The 21,061-nt window shown below is 33.7% G+C and overlaps 1 protein-coding gene across 4 annotated transcripts in view; it reads left to right on the top strand.

The window, feature by feature from the left end:
- LOC116175686 (elongation of very long chain fatty acids protein AAEL008004-like) overlaps positions 1 to 20,476 on the top strand; it is a 79,009-nt gene extending 58,533 nt beyond the window's left edge. For 3 of the 4 annotated variants that reach the window (XM_031493926.1, XM_031493927.1, XM_031493924.1), the window contains 8 exons: positions 14,119 to 14,189; positions 14,235 to 14,317; positions 14,373 to 14,480; positions 19,152 to 19,235; positions 19,389 to 19,445; positions 19,498 to 19,603; positions 19,653 to 19,789; positions 19,839 to 20,476. In XM_031493926.1, coding sequence (XP_031349786.1) covers positions 14,132 to 14,189; positions 14,235 to 14,317; positions 14,373 to 14,480; positions 19,152 to 19,235; positions 19,389 to 19,445; positions 19,498 to 19,603; positions 19,653 to 19,789; positions 19,839 to 20,183 — 978 coding nt within the window. In that variant the 5' untranslated portion in view covers positions 14,119 to 14,131 and the 3' untranslated portion in view covers positions 20,184 to 20,476. Of the gene's footprint in view, positions 1 to 14,118; positions 14,190 to 14,234; positions 14,318 to 14,372; positions 14,481 to 14,561; positions 14,643 to 19,151; positions 19,236 to 19,388; positions 19,446 to 19,497; positions 19,604 to 19,652; positions 19,790 to 19,838 lie in introns of all 4 variants that reach the window. The other variant, XM_031493925.1, reaches the window with a different exon arrangement.
- The last annotated feature ends 585 nt before the right edge of the window (positions 20,477 to 21,061 follow it).

The raw sequence follows: 21,061 nt of genomic DNA, 5'->3' as shown, positions 1-21,061 counted from the left end.
TCTGTAACTTTGAACTATTTTTAAGAGAGTTGGCCTAGGACCCTGAAGCTTTTTTTTTAAATAGGTAACTTGTGCTTTTAACCAAATGTGCGTTAAAGTTTGCGTTACTGTTATAAATATAATTATATGTCGTTTAGTGTCGTAGGTAGCCGCCCACTGTTACTTATGTCTTTTTCTTCGTATATGCTAGATGAAGATGAAAATATAATAGCATAATTTGTGTATACAACTCACAGGCGATTAGTTTTGCAGTGGGTGGCTACCTGCAATGATTGACATGACTGTTTTTATACTAAAAGACGTCTAGTAGTGACTCGTAATTTACTACCCACCTTAATTTGCGAACGTTTACTTTTGATGACCAAAATCTAACATTTTCTGCATCAATAAGTAGATCAGACTGAGATATCTGTTCAACATCCTCATTGGTTGCAAAGTACGAACTTACTCGGTAAATTATTTAAGATTTTTGTTGTGGTGTTGATTACCATTGTACAGTATTTGGGAATTTGGTTATCCAAACCGTTAATTTTTTACACAGAAAAGTTAAGTTAATTGCTAAAAAATATTGATATATATTACTGTTACATACCATGTAATCATTGGATCCCACACAACTTTAACCATCGCTCCAGAACGAGGTTAAATAGTGCTCACCGAGTGATTTCGTTACAGTAAATTTTCAGGTCTTTTGCTTTATTACCTGATTATCCGATTATCTCACGTAAATTTTTGTTATATTGTTGCTAAATTGTTAAAGACCAATAAAGACCTTTAAGGTTGTAAAACAATTAAACGAATCAAAAGAAGTCATACTTACTTCTCGACTTACTTCAATCAATTGCTTTCGGTAATTTAGATGTAGGTACCCTTAATAAGATGCTGAGATTCTGCAGAAAATAACATACATATACATATGTACAGTTTCCTCGGGGAATTTCTAAAACCACATGTCTTGTAGGTACAGAACCTGAATTGCTATAATATGACAGGTAATATTACCATTGTGTACAGATCCTTTAATTGGGATTCTACCGGTAACCTTTGCGAGGAAATTCTTTGCATAGTTTAACATTCAAATCAGTGAGTTAAATTATTGTGATTTGACAATAATAATTCTAATTCTAAATTGTAACTTCCGAATGTATTACACAAGTAGTAAATGCAATCCGTTATAATTGGTTCTAGTGTGGCAGAAAATAGATGAGATATAATATAGTTGTCTACTTTGAGAAGCTTAAAACTTTATAAACGTCTCACGTTTTAGATTATCTAAGGAATTATGTATGAGCTTCCAAAACTTATCTACTTTTTGGGTTATTCAGAGCAAGTTCTGATTTCGCATTGCTATCGATCACAAAAAAATTGCTTCAAATGTAAACTCGGTAATCCTCATTTATTTTTCATTAAAAAAATTCTCTGTTTTACCCAATAACCAAGTTATTTATGGTGTGTCTTGTTTATGTATCTAATAACCTTGCGCTTTCATTATTTTCATAATCGTCAGGTGAATTATTCCGAAATGGGCAGGTACGTAGAAAAATGAAAGTCTCTTAGCACACCAGTAAAAAAATCCCCCATAGACTAGATCCGAAATACCCTTTTTCGGTCCTGTATTATTCATTCTCGTACCTACCTAACAATACAAGTGGTTACATTTGTCATCTTTTAATCACTAGGTATTTTTTTTAAGAAATTACGTGTAACGAATTATAAAAGTTGGTGTAGCCATGAACCGAACCGACCGGGAAGTGTTCGATTTCAATGCTAAAATAGGCATCATACTCGTAAAACAGAAAGCCTTTTTCTCGCCCACAAGACATTTGCTAGTAAATTATTCACTTTGCATAAAAACCGATTTTCCAACGTTCAGCGCAAAGTTGGTCGAGGTTATAGGTATTTATATATGCCTACGTCTGAACGAAAGACTTTTTTTTCCTTAATAACCGACTCGTTCACCTTTTATGTGCGTAAGTCATATAATTGCGATATACCTAATATATATACAAAAAGAATCTTACTCAAATTCATAATGCTAAAGGTAACCGCAATTATGTACCTACTTGTAATAAATATTACGACATTATTCTTTGTTTCAAATACGCATTCGCCTTCCAAAATGCAAATTTAGATTTTAAAAAGATGTATCTTATTTATATCAGTTATTTATGCAAGTGTTTGGTCCAACGCTATTTTCATGCGATACGATTTCCTCATTGCATCTGCATAATAAAGTTTATTGGTAATGTTGCGAATTTGTATTGAAAATGGCCTTGTTTATGGTCACATGAGCGTATGAAAGTGGTGTTACGGAACGGTGCCAAAAAATGGAACAAGAATGAAGACACGCAAATTTTCATTCCACTGCGGCTGGTAAAAATCAATTTTTTTAACTCATTATTGGTTGACATTGATTTCATTGAATTAAATCATACACGAGTGGCAACTGGCAAGTACTATAGCTTAGTCACATTTTGCAGTTAAAGAAAATGTTTCTTGCAAGACATATTCAAGTAGAATAAAAGGTTTTTTAAATGTTTTTAATTATTCCTTACGGCATTTGCACTTCGAGAGATGTTGAGAAACCTTTAGTTAGAAGATCTGCAGCAAGGTATCAAGTAACTACGTTTTTTAGTATGGTTTCTAATAAGCTTCTAAGACTTTTAGATGGATTGCTAAGACGTAGGTAATCAAAATTTTGAACCCTAGCCTAGGCGAATCAAGCGCTTTAAAAACTTTTGTTCGCCAAACTAAATTTAGATAGACAATCGGAAGAGGAAGTAGAGGACAGCTATTTTTATTTTCTTCAAATAACTCATCAATATACTTGTAGTAATACATGAATATTGACGTCGTACCTACTTGCCGCAATTATGGAGTGCAATTACTGACGTTAAGCAAAATATTAAGAAATACTCTTGAATATGTTATTACTTCAATTAATTCTAATATAATTATTAAACTTATTGTCTAAGTGCATAGTTACGCCAATTATAAGAACAGATACATTACGTCAGTTTATGTATGATGTAAACTTGATTGTGCTGGATGAAAAGAAGAAATTTAAATTAACAGGTACTGTCTCTTAGTTTTTGTTTTTTAGTGCACTTTCACTTTCAAAAAATAAAAAGTGCACTTTTGCGCTCTTGATATGTCTGTATGTCTGTCTGTCTGCCTGAGTCACAAATGCTCCGGAACTACACCACTTATATCATCATTCCATCAGAAATCACCTAGTGAATGTTATTATTAATTTAAATGATTTTAAAGGACTTTAAGCGCTCTAAATGCTTTTGTAAGATTTTTATAGTAATTTGGAAAGATTTTTTAAGATCCTGAAATTAAATACTCTTGAAGATCATTAAAAGCCCTTACGATTCTCAAAATCCTCTTTGAAGCTCTAAAGGTGTGTGGATACCATTGAAGATTCATGGAGATACAACATATGACTAATAACCAATTCTTATAGGACTTTTAAAGATCCGTAAGATATAATTAGGCTTGAAAACTGTAAACTCTCAAGAAGACTCCACAAGACTAATCTTGATGGCGTTTGAAAGCTTTTGGCGTTTTTTGGATCTTGAAACTTCGCAAGGTTTGTAAAGTCCACAAGCCTCTAACCAGAAGTACCGCGAACACTTAAAGGCTTACAGGCATTCTTGTCTTTAAATATGCTTAGAAAGCTCTTAGAGACCCTTGCAAAATTTTTTTAGGGCCTTAGCGACCCCTAAGTATTTGTGAAGGGGTGTCAATATTACGATAACTGTAAGATTTTGAAAACTGTAGAGGCAGTATAGGATGGACGAACGGACGGTGAAAATATCCGTAATAGTTCATCCAAAGCGTCAAAATTGTGTTGGGATTTTTGGAAGTAGGAATTGTGAAGATATTAAAATCCTGCCTTCGATCGGAGAACTATTAGTCCGAGAGCTGGTAGACATTTTTGGATAGGTATTTGAGGCACGCTGAAAACTTGTCCAACACCTCCAATAATCCCCAAACACAGAAATGCAGACCTGGCTGAGGAGTGGCGGGGCTAACACTTTGCCAGGGGCCTTCAAAGTTTGAAAAAAATAATGTCATTGATTTGTGAATCAATTTCAGACATATGCAGACATACGCTAAAACGCTGCAACAACTATCAAGTATGCGAAATCGATAAAAAAAACTTGTCTGAAATTGATGACAAATCAATGACGCAGGGCCAAGGGACTCCTGATTTGAAGTGTATACTGGCCGCAATAAATACATGAACATACCTAGTGTACTTTGATCACTTTTGACGAAAGTTTCAGGAGAATTGTCTTTATTTCGGCATAAGAAACGATGAAAATTTCAACATGATACAATTACAACTAATTCAGACGACACTAATAATGTGTAGATCATCCACTACTTCTTACGCATTCAGATACTCGACTGAGCATACATTCTTTTCAAACTTTGAAGGCGCCTGGCAAGGTGTTAGCCCCACTTCTCCTCAGCCAGGTCTGCATTTCTGTGTTTGGGTATTATTGGAGAAGTGGTGGACAATTTTTCAGTTTGCCTCAAATACTTATTACACTATCCGAGGGATGGCGGGCGTTCCTGTGTCTTCTAGTTATTAGTGATACACGTTCGATATGCACATCATAATGAAATGCGTGTAACACGAAAACTCCGAGGCGTGGACCGAGTGGTTTCAGTTACACAAGTTTCATTAATAACGTTCAAATCGAACGTGTATTATTCGAAATTCTATCTACGACGGTCCAAATAGATTTTATTTGCATTTTTATTTATGTAAACGTTTTCTTAAATTAAAATTCAAAATTATTAAGTGTCCATTCTAGTCATGGCAATCGTTTCAATTGTTTCAATTTTGACGGTCGCGGTGAAAAATAGTACTTACCTAGTAACTATCAATATGAGGGATTCTGTTCTGAAGTTCCTTTGCATATCGAAGGGATTCCTCAAAAGGTTATTGACACCCTACTTCCGAAAAAATAACGAACAACAATAAAAACGAGTTACCTTACGGTGTTTGCTAATAGATAAAAAAAATTGTAAAATATATTTTTTTTTTATTATTTGAATAAACATCACACAAAACCACAGATTTCAACTATCTACTTCCTACATCACCATTCCATCTGAAATACTAATAAGCATAATTGACGCAATCCTGACGATTGTAAACACTGAAATCGATCGCAAATAGAAAACAAATACAACATTTATATATATATTAGAAAACACCGTATAAGGTTACTCGTTTTTATTAATTCTAGTATATACATGAAAAACTTCATCAAACGAACGAACAACAATTTAAAATTTGCGTGTTTTTATGAAAACCATAATGACATCCAATTGGCCATGCTAAATCTGTCATAATGACACCGTCGTAGATTAATATTTTAATCAATGGCAGAAACTGTCTGAAATATCATTTTTTTAATTATAAAGAGTCTAGAATCATGTGCCCTTTTGAGTCTTTAAATTCTCGGATTGCTTGGTTTCGTATGTTTTTGAATCACATATTTTTTTCCCAAAATGAATCCTTCATTTTCATGCCTACCTTCTGTCAGGAAATTTTAGTTTCCATGGCAGAGGCAACACAGACTATACGTTTCCGGCCGCTTGTCACTTTACTGGCCTCACCTTTCACCTTACCCGAGACGTTACCGGTCGCTAAATGTCTATAATGACTCCTGTCATCACTAAGAGATTGACCCAAAAGCTCTATATCGAAATAGAAATTTTATATTAAAATACGATTTCGGATAAAATTTAATACAAAACTCGTCAGTGAAATGTCATTATATGACTCGTAAATTAAAGTACTCGGCCCGAAATGGGTCTCGTTCTTCAATATGTCCTCGCTAGTAATGTGTCATTTTTTTTACTTATATGTAAATAACTATTACTTTACTCAATTGTAGCCTCTTTTTCTTTTCGTCTGTCCGTCCGTACCGTTTTTAAGATCATTTACTTTGTGGGTTTAAAAAAAACTTCGAGTTCCCGAAATCATGATTTAAAATATGTAGTTCCATTGAGTGGGAAAACAGAGTAGCCTTGCATCGCAACTTACCAACGACATACTTAGTTTTGATTGTAAATAACAATTTGTGTTGGGGCCTTATTGTACATTCGGTAAGTCATTTCAAAATTACGATGCTTGTAAAATTTACCATACATACTTTACAACCCCTGATTTCAAGGTGGTACAAATTATCCGCGTCAGTTTTTATTATTTTAATAGGAAGAGCATGATACACAAACCGGTTCTTAACATTTTAAAAATTCCACACAAGTTTCTGTCTGCACTGATTAAAGTGAAGCTCATGTTCTCATATTGACATTCTCAGACGTTGTCAGTAACCCTTCCAACTAAATTGCTTGCACTCATCACCTGCCCAAAATTCAATAGTTAATTCGCGTAATGGAGACGGAAAAATAAATAATTTAAATTTGGTTTAATAGTATAGTATGTTACAAGTGTTGTAAGTCAGAACGAGTTTTTCGTAATTCATGTAATTTTAAGTGCACCGCAACCCTTAATCTAATTTGTAGTGTTACTTTACATTAATAATTAAATGGAACTTTAGTGGCGACCGCGTTCAGAAAATTTACATGTGTTCTCTAATGTAAGAATATACTCTTGACGTTAATGAATATGCCTCATTTTCTATGATTTATTAGTCGTTAGGACGGAGTCGGTATTCCTTGATCACATTCGTTACTTATAATGGTAGACCCGCAGAAACGCTATAATTCTATAAAAGTACCTACTTTAAATCTACTAACTTTTAATCTGAAAAAAGTCAAAAGCTTTTTAGTAATCGTAATGGGAGTTGTAATTATTATGCAACTAAATTATTCGTGTTCTGCGTTCTGTAAATTAGAAGCGTACTTTATAGGTCAGAATTCATCATGCGATAAATCTACTACGGTAAACCCACCTTTGATTAAAGCGTCTCTCTGTAATCTAAGCAAGCGGCCGTAAGGGGTAGTATTTACATTCTGAACGTAGAAGCATAGGATACCGCAAGCTCTATGGAGCCAGGGTAATGAACTGAAGCTGCATCGACATCTATTTGTTTATAATAGCTTTGTGACGGTTGTGTGAAGATAAACCAGCGAGTGCTGTTTTCCGCGCTAAAAGCTACTATCCATTAAAAAAAATACCAAACCAATAAATACTATTTATCCAAACCAAGATTGCCATCAATTTTAATGACAAGCAATTCGAGTCTACAGAAACTTGAGATTCGTATAAAACTCAAATATACAAAATAAATTTTAATTACACAGAACTAAGTGAAAATTACCAATTGTACTTCACCAATTGTTCAATTGCGTAAATAATTTTTAGTGAAAAGTAAAAATTGCAGAAATTTACAATAATTGCAATAACATAGTATGTTAACAAAAGCACTAAAATTTATTAAGTTTAGTACACTATGTATGTTTTTATGTCTTACTAACCTATCATAGCACATTTTATATCTGTGATCACTTTATGCCCTAGGGCATTAAGTATCACCATAGCAACTCATTCATACTTAATGACAAAACAAACAAATATTTGCAGGTCTTTGAAAATTAGAAACGTCAATTATTAATTGTCAATACCTACTAAATCACAAGATTGGCCTTATTTCGTATAGTTTCTGGAGCTTCTTGCTCATTCACGATGAATTGGATTATTTAAAATTACGTTTGACGTTTGGATGGTTTCAATCACATTAACAAATTCGAACCACGCATACTAATGAATTATTTTGTAAACGAATATTTACTTTGACGAAAAAAACTATTTGTAAAACATAAAATTTTGTATGTACCACGGGCATAAGCTGATGTTTATACTCTCGGGCGACTAAAAAGCTCTCGGGCCATAGGCTCGAGCTTTTTAACTTGTCGCCCTCGAGAATATAAACATCACTATTATGCCCTTAATACATAAATAACTATTATTGATCATTCCACAGCACCCTTGCCTTTAATTAATTAACTAAGGTGTATGGTGATTCATTCCTTGACTAATTTAATATCCTTTGAATTTTAAATTTATTTAACTTAAAATATGAATTATGCCAACTGTGAATTACTGTAATTGTGTAATAATAATTAATTGCCAATGAGCAGTTCCTAGGTGTTATTTAATTATGCATCTGTTCACGATGTTTAGAATTGTTTGCTCTAGAAAATTGCATTAAGAATTAGGAATATCTGATACGAGATCAGTCAGTCCATGGTCAACATACTCTGTTATTAATTTCTTAATTAGTATAATGATTCCATTTCTATTCTAATTTATAAGCAATCAACCGAAATAATTGATCTTTAATTGTATATAGTACAAACAATTTTCAACCACAATATTAATGGGATCTGCCATGCATGATTTTTTTAAATTTGAAGCTTAACAGCATAATTCGAAGATAGGATCATTTCTTGGGCGTGAGGATAATGATTTAGCGAGTCTTGCGAATACTTTGAATTGATAAAATTTTGTAAGTGGGCGGGGAACATTTTGTGGAACGATTTTTACAAACGCAAGCCGAGACTTCTCCAAAATCGATCGAAAAAGGATTTGTCTCAGATTCACGTGGAAATGAATTGTTTGATTAGATTGACCTGCGATAGCTTTTGTTGGGCACTTTAAGCTTTCTGACGCGAGTTGCGACGTGTATGACAGAATGTATTGTGCACTGCTTCAAAAAATTAACCACACACCACTTTCATCTCACCTTTCCATCTTCCTTGGTAAACAAATTTTTAAATGGCACGGTTACATTCTGATACATTTACGATTATCTCTTGGCTAGCCAAATTACATTTCGTCCTCGTATAAGGACGAAGAGAGAACCAAAAGAAAATTTGTTTTTAAATAAAAAAGGATTCAAAATAAGGCACGCTCCCTTAAGTTTTCAGCATTCAGCAACCATAAAATATAGAAAGATGGAGGTAATGGCATCATTTATTTGGATTTGTTGGTGTATCAAATTCTGTAAAAGTGTTTTCAAAATTACTATCCCGACATGGCGCAAAGGGGAGTTCTACAAACTTTCGACTAAATTTGATGTTTGTGGACGAATTAAAAATTAGTTTCTGAAAATTCCAAACTGGTTCAAGAAAATCATTTGGGGACAGTGGCGCTCAAAATTCTTATTCGCATACCACTTTTTTTTTAAAAAAGGTTAAACTTACCATCTCCGGATCATGTGAGTGGTATTGGTGTCTGTGGGTGTGGGCTTTTTTGCACGTGAAATGTACGCAAACACAATTTATGGTTGCTTTGAATTGCCTTTTACTAACGTTTACGAAATCTACAATGAGTGTATTGCACAACGTCTCAATTGAAGCCAGTAAGGTGAATGTTATTGTATTACATGACACTTAACTATCGGCGTCGAATACGAAATTTATTAAGGAAACAAACATTTGAGGCTTTAATTTAAATTTCCAAAGCGGAGCAATTCACTCGAACAGTTTTTTTCTGAATTCATTGTGAAAACGTTTTTCCAATATTTGTCAAGAAGCCGAATACTTTCGATTAATCTCGCCTTAGAGAAAGTGAATTGGTTCTGCATTAATCCTCTTCTCATCCAACAACGGTGCGTTATTGCTTTTGTGATTTTTGTGTTTTTTGTTGGATTTTTTCACGCATATGAAAAAAGGTAAGGCACTCTTTCAATTTTCCGCGCGGTGACGTCGCCGTAATTGAAGCACGGCAATTATTTCATTCAAATTACACTCTTTACTCGTGCCCTTCCGGAAATTGGATTTATAATGAGACTGTCAGCGTCGGTTTTTATGTCCAATGTGATCTGGGATCGTTTTGGAACGCTTCCAATCTCACCTAATCGAGCGTATCAACGCGTTGAATTTTTACTTCCATAGCGATCTTTCTCTTTTACGCGCCAACCTTGACACCTTAGCCTTCCACCTTTACGTGTTAAACCATCAGTTGCAATTATCACATGAGGAATTTCGATCTTATACCATTAAAATATCTCCTACACTACAATTAAGGAATGGAACAGTTCTTCATCTGTGACAGTGCAGTATTTTTGATCATATAATAAATTAAGGTTTAAGTAATAGAAACTTGTTCTTATTAGATGGATTTATAAATTCAGAGCATGTACAAATGTGTAATTGAGATGGTAGTTGCACAATGATATTAATCACACATTTAGTTTAAGAAAGTAAGGCAAAGATTTTCGTAACACTCAGAAGACTTTCAAGAACACCTGACCCAGACATGCTTTTTTTTCAATTTTTACTTTGTTTATATTACAGAGCAGCACTATCACAGGGATGTGTCCTGACTCATATTTTGTTTGACTAATACAGCATCTTTTTATCTTTTGTGTAACAAATAAGTCCAGTGATGGCTTCATTAGTTGGAGTCAGGCAAATTATTGAATAGATAACTGATTGTAGGCAATTTCCAAAAAATAATGCTTGTCTTATTTATGCCGTACAAGGTAGGAAACATTTTCTTCAAACACACGTGTTAACACGTTCCTTAATGCCCACTGTAATTTCACCTTACTTAAAACTCCCGTAAATGATAGTTTTACAAAAATAATGCCTAACAATAATTTTTCTCTCAAAAAATAAAGGAATTTAACAAACACGCTTGCAAATTTCATACAATTTAAACGTCGCGTCGTATCAAATTAAATAAGGTAATCAAATTTGGGCTTCCATCTGTTCTGCATTATCTAATCATAGACGACACCATCTGCGGCGCGATGCCGAAACAAACCTTTATAAGTAGAATGTACACGAAGTTATGCTTTTCTGATAGTTGTTTACCAAACCTACGAAATTATGTTTATTTGGAACGAAAAAGAATTTTAGAGAGACAGGTGTTTTGAAGAAAAAGAGATCGACCACCCTTCACTGTGCGTAGATACTCCACCCTTCGTGACTCAATTCGAAACCACACTACTTGATCTCGAATTTTATAAAATCACCCATACAACGGGTGAGGGAGGGTTAAACCAATAAACCTGGCCACTGGCTCATACTAGATCTACGGTAATTCGATAATAATCTTTTGGATTGTATATTGCCGTTGAACCACCCTAATTATATGATTGCAATTTGTGCCTTTTGTACTACGGGCAATGTAAGGAACAAATTTTGTAGCACCATTTATTGATAAATTTGAGTGTTTCATCAAAATTTTTATTTTCATTTGGTATTTTAATTGCCAGAATCTTGTATCATTAGTTTCTGCTACATTGAAAAAAAAACCTTATGCCGCAAGGCACACTACCGATCAACTAATTAAGTAGGTACTAGTTTTGCACCGTCGTAGTTTGAACTTCTGAACTTGTTTCATTATTGATACTGTGCAATAAAGTATCTACTTTGTATAATGCATTGTGGCAATTGCTACGTAGCTGAAGGTATTCCAGATAGTATTGATTTGGGGTGTGTATCGATCTGTCAATTCGTTTGTATGTTGTAATTTTATTATTATTATTTTGAGGCGGATTTCTTCTAATCTGACATCTGTACGGATAAAACGAAATTCTAATCCTTTTTGTGCCAATAAATAAACAGTAATTAAGAGAATGGCACCAAAGTCCGGCTATTGAATGTTTGCCGGTATGACGTCACGTAAAAGCGTATGGTTGAAGTCGACTGAATTTTTTTTACCAGTAATAATAATAACAACTTTATTGTCTGCGATCAAGTATTTTGACATAGACATCGTCATGCATTCATGGAGTTGACATTAGTGGTGGCGATACCATCTTGTTTTCAGCATTAAGGGTGTGTTGTGGGTAGCTGTATTGTCGGAGGACCTGGGCAAGTCAGATTGAGCATTTCTTCAGTAAATTTGGAAAAGGTGGTGCAAATGTAATTGAATTTTTATGTCGGTAATACTTCAATAGATGTTGGGGTTACGATGAAATAAAACAAAGGTTTTTAAAGATGTCAAATAATTCCCGAAATAGAATGAACCCCTTGCTGGAAACGATTCTTTATTAACAAAATATTCTATGCTCCTTGGGTTCGCGCTGCCATGGCCACAGGATTCCCTGGTAAAACCTCTTAGATTCATAAAACCTGCTAATGGCTCTAAAACAATGTAAAGGTCCTTACCGGTGATTATTGCTGACTTCCAGATTCTTAAAACCTCCTTAATCTCTCTAAGATTTTAAAGGTTCTTAAGCCCTAAAGGCCACATTAACTCTTCTATTCGGGACTGTTTGAATGACTTGGAAGCCCTTGGTAAACGTTTACCACTCACTCTTAAAAACTTTTAAAGATTATCACAGTTTTTTAAAAGTAAGGTTAAGAGGGCTTAAAGGCTCATCAAAACAAGTCTCTTGAACACTCTTTAAAGCGTATTACGCTTTAAGCTTCTGCTTCTAATTGACAAGATATCTGGCTAACAGGAGAACATTATCTATGAATAGGTGTTTTTTTACGCCCAAGGGAAATGTTTCTTTTGGAGGTCTTTGCACATCCGTAGAGAGACGCTCAAATATTCTTAAAGACTAAAAGCCCTTAAATGTCTTGCAGGTTTACCCTTTCAAACATTTTTTAAATCTCTTGAGCGATTGCCAACCGCTCTTAAAGGCATGTTAGAGACGCCGTAGGTCACTAAAAGGTTGTGGAGACCATTTACAGAAAACATTTGGTGACTCAAGATATTGATCAATACTCTTAAAGCCTAACCTTTTTAAAATATAATTTGGAAGTCTCAAAAGAGCTCTAGAAAACCCTCTTGGTCATCTTTGCAAACTCTTTGTTTAAGACTTCTTAAGGGCCGGTTATCTTATAGGCAAGATTGGAAATTTTTAGGTCTGGGGTGCAAATGTTAAGTTATTAACAGGGAACGTTTTTCGAAGACTTTTTGGAATCACATATTTTTATGTTGAACTATTGCAACAACTTTCTCTGTCCATCCGTCTGTCCGTGCTATATCTATTGCCATTTTCAAGATTTTCTGGCATCTGATATAGGAAAAGTTTTGGTTTGCCCTTAATACTCTTGATTCATGATAAAAGAATGTTAAAACTGATATTTTTCGGTAAGAAAACGTTAAAGTCCAAGGGCAAAAAATCGACTTAAGTACAAAATCCGGATACGCAATGTTTGCTAGTGGTAAGTTGCAATCAAGATAGATTTTATGAATCATACTTGGGAGTGTGGCATTTAGTGTGCAACTCCAATGGAGATATTTGATCCTATCGCGACCAAAAGATGAATTACTCGTATTGCACATTCGATTTTAAACATAATGTATTGCAATTCGCAAAACTCAATTTCAATTGTGCAAGGCTACTTGCGAAACCACATTAGAACTGCATATAACTGGAACATAATTTGCAAACTGGACCTCAGTAAATCTGTGACAAACTTGAGAATAATCGTGCAAAGTAAAATTACAACGTTCTCTGTAGGATTGCAATAGGACACATTTTTATAATAAGTTACATAACCACGACTACGTTAAGAACAAAACAATAAATTCTGTAAAACGTAATTACAATTTAGAAAGTGAATCGTCATTTTTAAGTACTAATTAACGGTAAATATACCTATACTAGTGATTGCTAAAAAATAATGTTCTAGCAAATATGTTTTGATTATTAGCTATTGCAATAACCTCGAACCCCAGGGAAAATTTGGCCGCAATGTGCACTTCATTCCAAATGGGCTATAATTAACATTCAATTATTTTCACGATGGTAAAACTTGTCCACCTTGGAGACTATATGGTCTGTAAAAGACATCAAATTGAACAACTGGAAATATGGGGACGCGCTCAGTTTTCCACAATTTTGAAAACGACTATCGATCTCTCGGCTGGTTTTAAGCAGGAAATTTGTGTATTTTATACTTGACCTCATTCTCCAACTGTCTGGTCTACGAATGTGATTCAATCTTGCGTCTTTCGCATTTTTTGGTGTATTATCCTTTCGAACGAGTAGTTGTTTTAAACTAATTACATCCGGTTAACCTTTACCAATAGGTACGTGTGAGTACCGAGAAAAATTACTTTTGTTTTGCATTAACGTAGCGAAAACGAAGTCCAAGACCATTTTCTCGTTTGTATGCGTGAAACACTATTTTATCATACGTCTTTGATTACAGATTTACCGCAAGCATGGCTCTAGTATTAAAATACGTCGATGATTTCCACACGCTTATGAATAAAACTGGGGGTGAGTAAACCGATCATTTTAAATTCGATCTGATTTTTTTTTCAGATCCGCGTACCGCTGATTGGTTTTTAATGTCCAGTCCGTTTTATACGTTAGGAATATGTCTCACATACGTTTATATTGTCAAGGTAAATTTGTAACAAATTTTAAAAGTACGCCCGTCTAAGTCATTTTCGCCAACAGGTTTTGGGACCAAGAGTCATGGAGAATAGGAAACCATTTCAACTTAAAAACGTGTTAATAGCTTATAATTTATTTCAAGTAATATTTAGTGCGTGGATCTTTTATGAGGTATGTGTCCTTTATTCCCAAATATCTAGGTTTAAGCAGTAAAATTACCTTTACTTAATTGTTAAACGTACCTATTGTTAGTGCCTCATGGGAGGCTGGTGGGGTGAATACAACTATATGTGTCAACCCGTCGACTACTCCAACAGCCTTAGCGCCATTCGTGTAAGAAGGACTTGTTTTTTTTATAATGCTAAATTAGGCACTCCGACATTATTCAGATGATTTTGTTACAACACTCCTTTCGTAGTTCTGGACGGAAGCCTAAAATCATCTGAATTGTATGGTGACTGGTTTTGTACATGCATCGGGTAGAGGTAGTAAGCTTATTACATGTTTTACGGGTACAGTCAATGTTTGTGTATTATTAACATTAGGTGCTAACCTTGTCGTTCATTTGTAATAAATCGTTTAGGTCTAAACTGTTGTATAGGTATTAAGTACAAAGCTCATGAAAGGCCACCACGATGTTTTAAATTGGTTGCATTTCTAAAGTTACCTGCACATCTTGACAATTGTCACTTATAACAGTTATAACTGACAATCGAGTTGTCAGTTTTGTGGCAATTAAAAGTGACGTTTGGCCATAAATGCCAGTCTCGACGATGGGCGATTGTAAGAATCGGCGATTAAAAGTGTTGCACATTTAAAAATACAACTATTTTAAAAGGTATGGTAAAATCGAGGAATAAATATCGACAACTCGCAGTTATTGTGTTTCTAAAAAATATGATAGAGCATCGGAGGCGCCCGACGAGGTTTTGTAATGGCGCCGTCTCAATCGCTTTCGAAAAGCACTCCTTAATTCGCGCAAACTTCAATTACAATACCTATTTGATGTAGGTATTTAAAGGCATTCACACTGCTTTTTACCTACTGCTAACAAAATATTGTTTCAAGTTTTCGCAGTTACGAGCGCCTTCTACGACTCTACTTGAGCAGAAGATTATACCTAACTAATTTTCAGTTCAAGCCAGAGTGCCTTCTTATTTCTAGTCCATAAAACTTTTATCTCCTTCAGATAATGCTATTTTAATTTCTTTCTAAATGAATCGATAATTACATTCGAACATTGAATAAAAAATATAAGATACAGTAGGCGCTCGGTAATCCGGCACCCAGATTTTTTTCGCCTGTGCCGGATTACTAGATTTGTATGGGATATAAAAGCATTTTGTCCTACATGTACTATGTGGGAAATAAATTTTGCAAATAGTTCAGTATCTTTCAATTTACTCTCTATAATAATTTTTGAATATTTTATGAACCTTTTGAAAATTTTGTTTGTTATATACTTGCTTTATTTTAACAATCAATTAAAAAAAATATTTTACAAATTACCTACTACTCGGTTTGCCTAAACTAACATGAAACTCAAAACTTATTGGGTTCGTAATCACACGGGACAATTTTTTTTAAACAGTTATGTACAAAAACATTAAATCTTTCGCAGTACACGTTCGTAATTTCACTAGCTCCTTGTAATCGTTGGTCAGATAATAGTTTAACAGTACATTTGTGTTTTTTTTTTGTTTACACGACGATCATGGCCGACAATCAACTTTAACTGGTGGTGTTTAATTGTTTACGACAACTCCACGCCATGCCATAGTGTTAGTTTTTCTCATTTAACAAAGCGTTAAACCAAAACGAATTTTATTTATTAACAACAAAAAAACTTACAGTTTCACTACTTAAAGATTAAATACGCAGAGTTAGTAGAGGGACGCAACAGTCTTTTAGATGAATGGCTGTTTAGATTTCTTGCACAAACAGTTTCTTTCGATTTCTATAAGTTTAATGTTACTCTTATCTTATATAGGCTTTGTTCCATAAATGCAATGTACCCGATTTTTTTTAAATTAAAATTTTGCATTTGTACTGGAAAAATATGGTTTGTAATAGAAATCATACTAATCATGATTTTAAAAAAAGCGATAATATACATACATACATACATACATACCTCATACATAATCCTTCCTCTTCCGTTTTTCATGATCTATCGAAAGAAAATATTATCATGATAGTTTCACTTCCGGTTTCACCGGATGTGAATAGCAACTGTCTTATTTTAAATAGAACGCCCTATATTTTATTGCATTTTCGAAATCTACATTAAAATCTACGTGTTTGATATCACATTTTCCTATAACCAGCATCAATGGTTTTCAAGTTATTCTTATTCAAGATTTTTCAAAATTGTTGACGTTTGACTGCTTTTCTCTAGGGCCCTGTAGCTACGACTCCGTTGACTTGAATGTCAAAAAGTTTCTAAAATCAACAGCACTGCCTTAATGCTGCATGAGAATGATTTAAATTGTGATCACCCTTCTACAGGGTATTCTAAAGCTAATGGTCGATTTTAATAACTTCAAATCTTAAAAAGATTTTTCAAGTGAAACCTGCTTTATTTTTTTGCGCTTTAAAATATCGATAAAAATTCTACATCGGTCAATTATTACATTCCCTATTATACGTAACTGTTATGTATTTCGTTTTATTATAGATTTTCTTAAATTGTACTTACTACTTGCATATATTAGTAGACCTGACTTGGAACCCATTGATGCTGGGTATAGGGAAATGACGCCTAAATAGAAATAAACGCGCATCGACCCATATTCTATTATTATTATCTATTAATTACTTACTACTTGCATTACAAAACAAACTCAAAAGTTATAACTATATACTGTATAAGCACAATTACGAGTACCTGTAACTTTTTCCTTGGAATACTTGGAATAGTTATAGTCATATCAGAATGGGACTTAGACCCTTGCAGTTAGCCATCAATTTTTTTAAAAAAAGAGTACGCATTATCGTGAGTTCGTAAAACGGTATTATTACTTTTCAATTTAATCGACCTTACATATAGTATATACAGGGTGGTGACTTGCGTAACGCTTCATAGGGATTTCAATGTAAAATTCATAACATGCGATTATTGGCTCTCCAAATTATTTTAGAGAAAAAATGTATTAAGGTTTTTTGTAGGAAAAAAATTTTTATGTCAATCAACCGTTTTCAATTTTTTGCATAATAAAGAGGGAAAATTGGAAAAATAAAACCCCCATCTTTTTCAATAATCTGCGATGCCATGGAATTTTATAATACAAAAATATCCGTCATGCCATCAAATGTCTGCTATAAAACAAATTAATTTCTATCAAAAAGTATATTATATTTAGAGCAGCGAATTCAACATAAAGAAAGACCAAATTACTAAAAACGGTTTCCTAATATAACAATTTACAATAAATGTACGAATAAGTCATCATTAACTGCAGTACAGTAACCAAGTCGATCATAAAAGCTATTTCGTAGTGCTGCTAATTGATAACTGGATATCTTTTTGTTTTAGTAAATTGCATGGCATCGCAGATTATTGAAAAAGATGCGGGTTTTATTTTTCCAATTTTCCCTCTTTATTATGCAAAAAATTGAAAACTAAAATACGGTTGATTGGCGTAAAAAATTTTTTTCTACAAAAAAACTTAATACATTTTTGCTCTAAAATAATTTGGGGCGCCAATAATCGCATGTTATGAATTTTACATTGAAATCCCTATGATGCGTTACGCAAGTCACCACTCTGTATAGTAAGAATATCACAATATAATGTTCTAAAAAACATTGCATTGGAGTATAGCATTTTATTTTACCAAAATTTTTAGTAGGATCGTAATATGAACCCCGTGACTAAACTGAGCAAATACACACCGATTACGTCGCAATGGATTCCGTACGTACACAGTGCGTTTCTTAAATGATGGGTCATTTTTTTGTAAGATCACTTTATTATCAGGTCAAAGCTTGGATAAAAGTAATAAATTTTAACACGTACTATTTAATTCTACATAATTATCCATACCACATACATTTTTCTACCTGGAAAATTTGGAATTTTGGAGATTTTTTAAAGCTGCACGGTTCGTGCAAAGGTAGATTCATTTTTCACACAAATTTTGTTGAATTTCACTTGAGTTATCAAACAAGAACACTTCCAGAAATACTTGCCAATCAAAACATAATACATAAGCCATTATGGGTCTTATCGACCTCTAAGTTACACGATAACACGTGCTGTAGTCTGCGTATTCTAGCTGGATGAATTGATTTATTTTCTTTTTACAATACCTGCTAGCATTTAAATGTTTAAATGTTTCATGTCTAACCAAACATGATTGTCCCTGTGGACATTTAAGCGCGTGGACGTAAATTAAACACCTTTTTACTGTTGTTGTTCAGAACCGCTTGACTCATAAATGTCCATTGTTTTATTAACTATTGTGTAATCTACACATCAACATTGATTCAACCCATAATTGTCAGTTCAGTGAAAAATACCTTACTCAACGGTTTATACTAACAACTAAACAGTGTATCATTTCTTCACATTTTACCTCTCAGTCACCATACTCTTCTCAATCCTGCCCAATTCAATTGCAGAATGCACCCGCAGGAGGAAATCGGTGCAATTTTTAATTTAGTCCAAAATTCTTAAGCTTGCAATTCGCTATAATCAATCAATAGTGAAGCATAGCAGGGGTCGAAGAATAGTTGGCACTTAGTCACTGTTTATATTGATAGCCAAAAATAGATTCCTTTTTTGGTATGCTAACGTTTGCGGCACCACCTTTTGGTAATGGAAATGCTTGTTACTTACAGATTGGGATGTCAGGGTGGCTAACAGGTCGCTACAGCTTAAGATGTCAACCCGTGGATTATTCCAATCATCCCAATTCCATAAGAGTGAGTTAAAACGATCTCGATAACCGCAAATGATACAGATGTTAATAATCATTATCATAATAAATCATTAGTGCTCTAAAGGCATGTACATTTTGCTTTCTTTGCCATCGTTAACAAATTTTGTTAGGAAACTAACATATTTTCTCTGTGTAGATGACCCACGCGAGTTGGTGGTACTATTTTTCCAAGTTTACGGAGTTCATGGATACTGTAAGAGTATACTATTCGGCTGTATAGTCAATAATGTATGAATCTGTTGCAGATTTTCTTCATTTTAAGAAAAAAGTTTGGCCATGTAACGACGCTACACGTTATTCACCACGGAATTATGCCAATGTCAGTTTGGTTCGGTGTAAAATTTACCCCAGGTTTGTAAAGAGGATTGCTAAATCGTTTTATAACAAGTATCTATTGTAGGTGGGCATAGTACTTTCTTTGGTTTCCTTAACTCGTTTGTTCACATTGTAATGTATTTTTATTATTTGCTTGCCGCAATTGGACCCCAAATGCAGAAATATTTATGGTGGAAAAAATATCTAACAACTTTACAGATGGTATGTATCCATGCGTGCTAGGTTTTTCATAACTATTCTCATTTTCAAGGTACAATTCGTCTTAATTATGGTGCACGCCTTCCAATTATTATTTATAGACTGCAATTACCCACGTGGCTTTGTGTGGTTCATAGGAATGCATGCAGTTATGTTCTTCTTCCTGTTCAAAGATTTTTATAATCAAGCCTACAATCGAAGGGAGAAGAGAAAGTTGGCAGTTCAAACCAACGGCCACATTAAACATTCAGAAGATCAAAATGGATATTTGAAGCAGAATGGGCATACAATCAAACAAAATGGGCATACGATCAAACAAAATGGCGTACGAGATGCAGCAGATTATTACACAAATGCTCAGTTCTCCGAGTTAAATAACAGAACGAAAGTTGAGTGATGTCAGTGCAATTAACTCTTAAACAATTAAAGAAGAAAATACTTAAAAAACTAATCTGTACAGGATCATAATGTTGTTGTTATACCTAATGATTGTTATGAAGTTGCTCAATTTTAGGAAATTCTACATGTATATAAGTCAAATTGAGAGTGATTTAAATTAGCAATGTGGCTTTTTATAGGTGCTACAATTAAATACACCTATTTTTTATATTATTAAGTTTCTAATGCGAATGTAGGAGGGGGGCATTGTACAAATGGGAAATTTAATTATAATTTATCGGATTGTTATGCTACCATAATATATTTTATAAGATACTAGGGTTAATTTATTAATTGTCTTAGTTATTACACTTTTATACATTGCTAATTTTGTACATATTATAATAATTTAAAGCTATAATTGCATTTCTTTCTTACATCACTTTGCTGTGACTGTTCCGACTTCAATGAATGCTTATTAGAATGTTATGTAATGTGAATAGTAAGTGAAAACTATTAGATGAATTGTTCTTCAACATTGAAATATTTATTTTTATTAAGTTTTATGTAGAACTGTACCTATGCCATGTTCAAAACTAATTCTAAAGCGGAAATGTATGTTGTAAGTCGCAATGCTTAGTATCATAATTGTTAGTTTTTATACATCTACAAGAGCTGTTTTCCGAAGAACAATTATTTTTGTTTTGTTTTCTAAAAATATAAAAATCTAAAAAGAGGTTTTCTCAGTGGACACCAAGTATAAATTGCACCCAAGGCTAATTCTCTCGTTTACCTAGTCAATATAATGTGGGGCTGCTAAAGCTTATGATTTATTCTTAAACAGTTGCTTCAAACTACTCATAATTTAAAGTAAAAGAAAAAGGTGGTGTTTGATGC

This window comes from Photinus pyralis, unplaced genomic scaffold (genome assembly GCF_008802855.1).
Source record: "Photinus pyralis isolate 1611_PpyrPB1 unplaced genomic scaffold, Ppyr1.3 Ppyr1.4_LG7, whole genome shotgun sequence".
Lineage (NCBI taxonomy): Eukaryota > Metazoa > Arthropoda > Insecta > Coleoptera > Lampyridae > Photinus > Photinus pyralis.
This window is presented reverse-complemented; position numbering and strand designations above follow the sequence as displayed.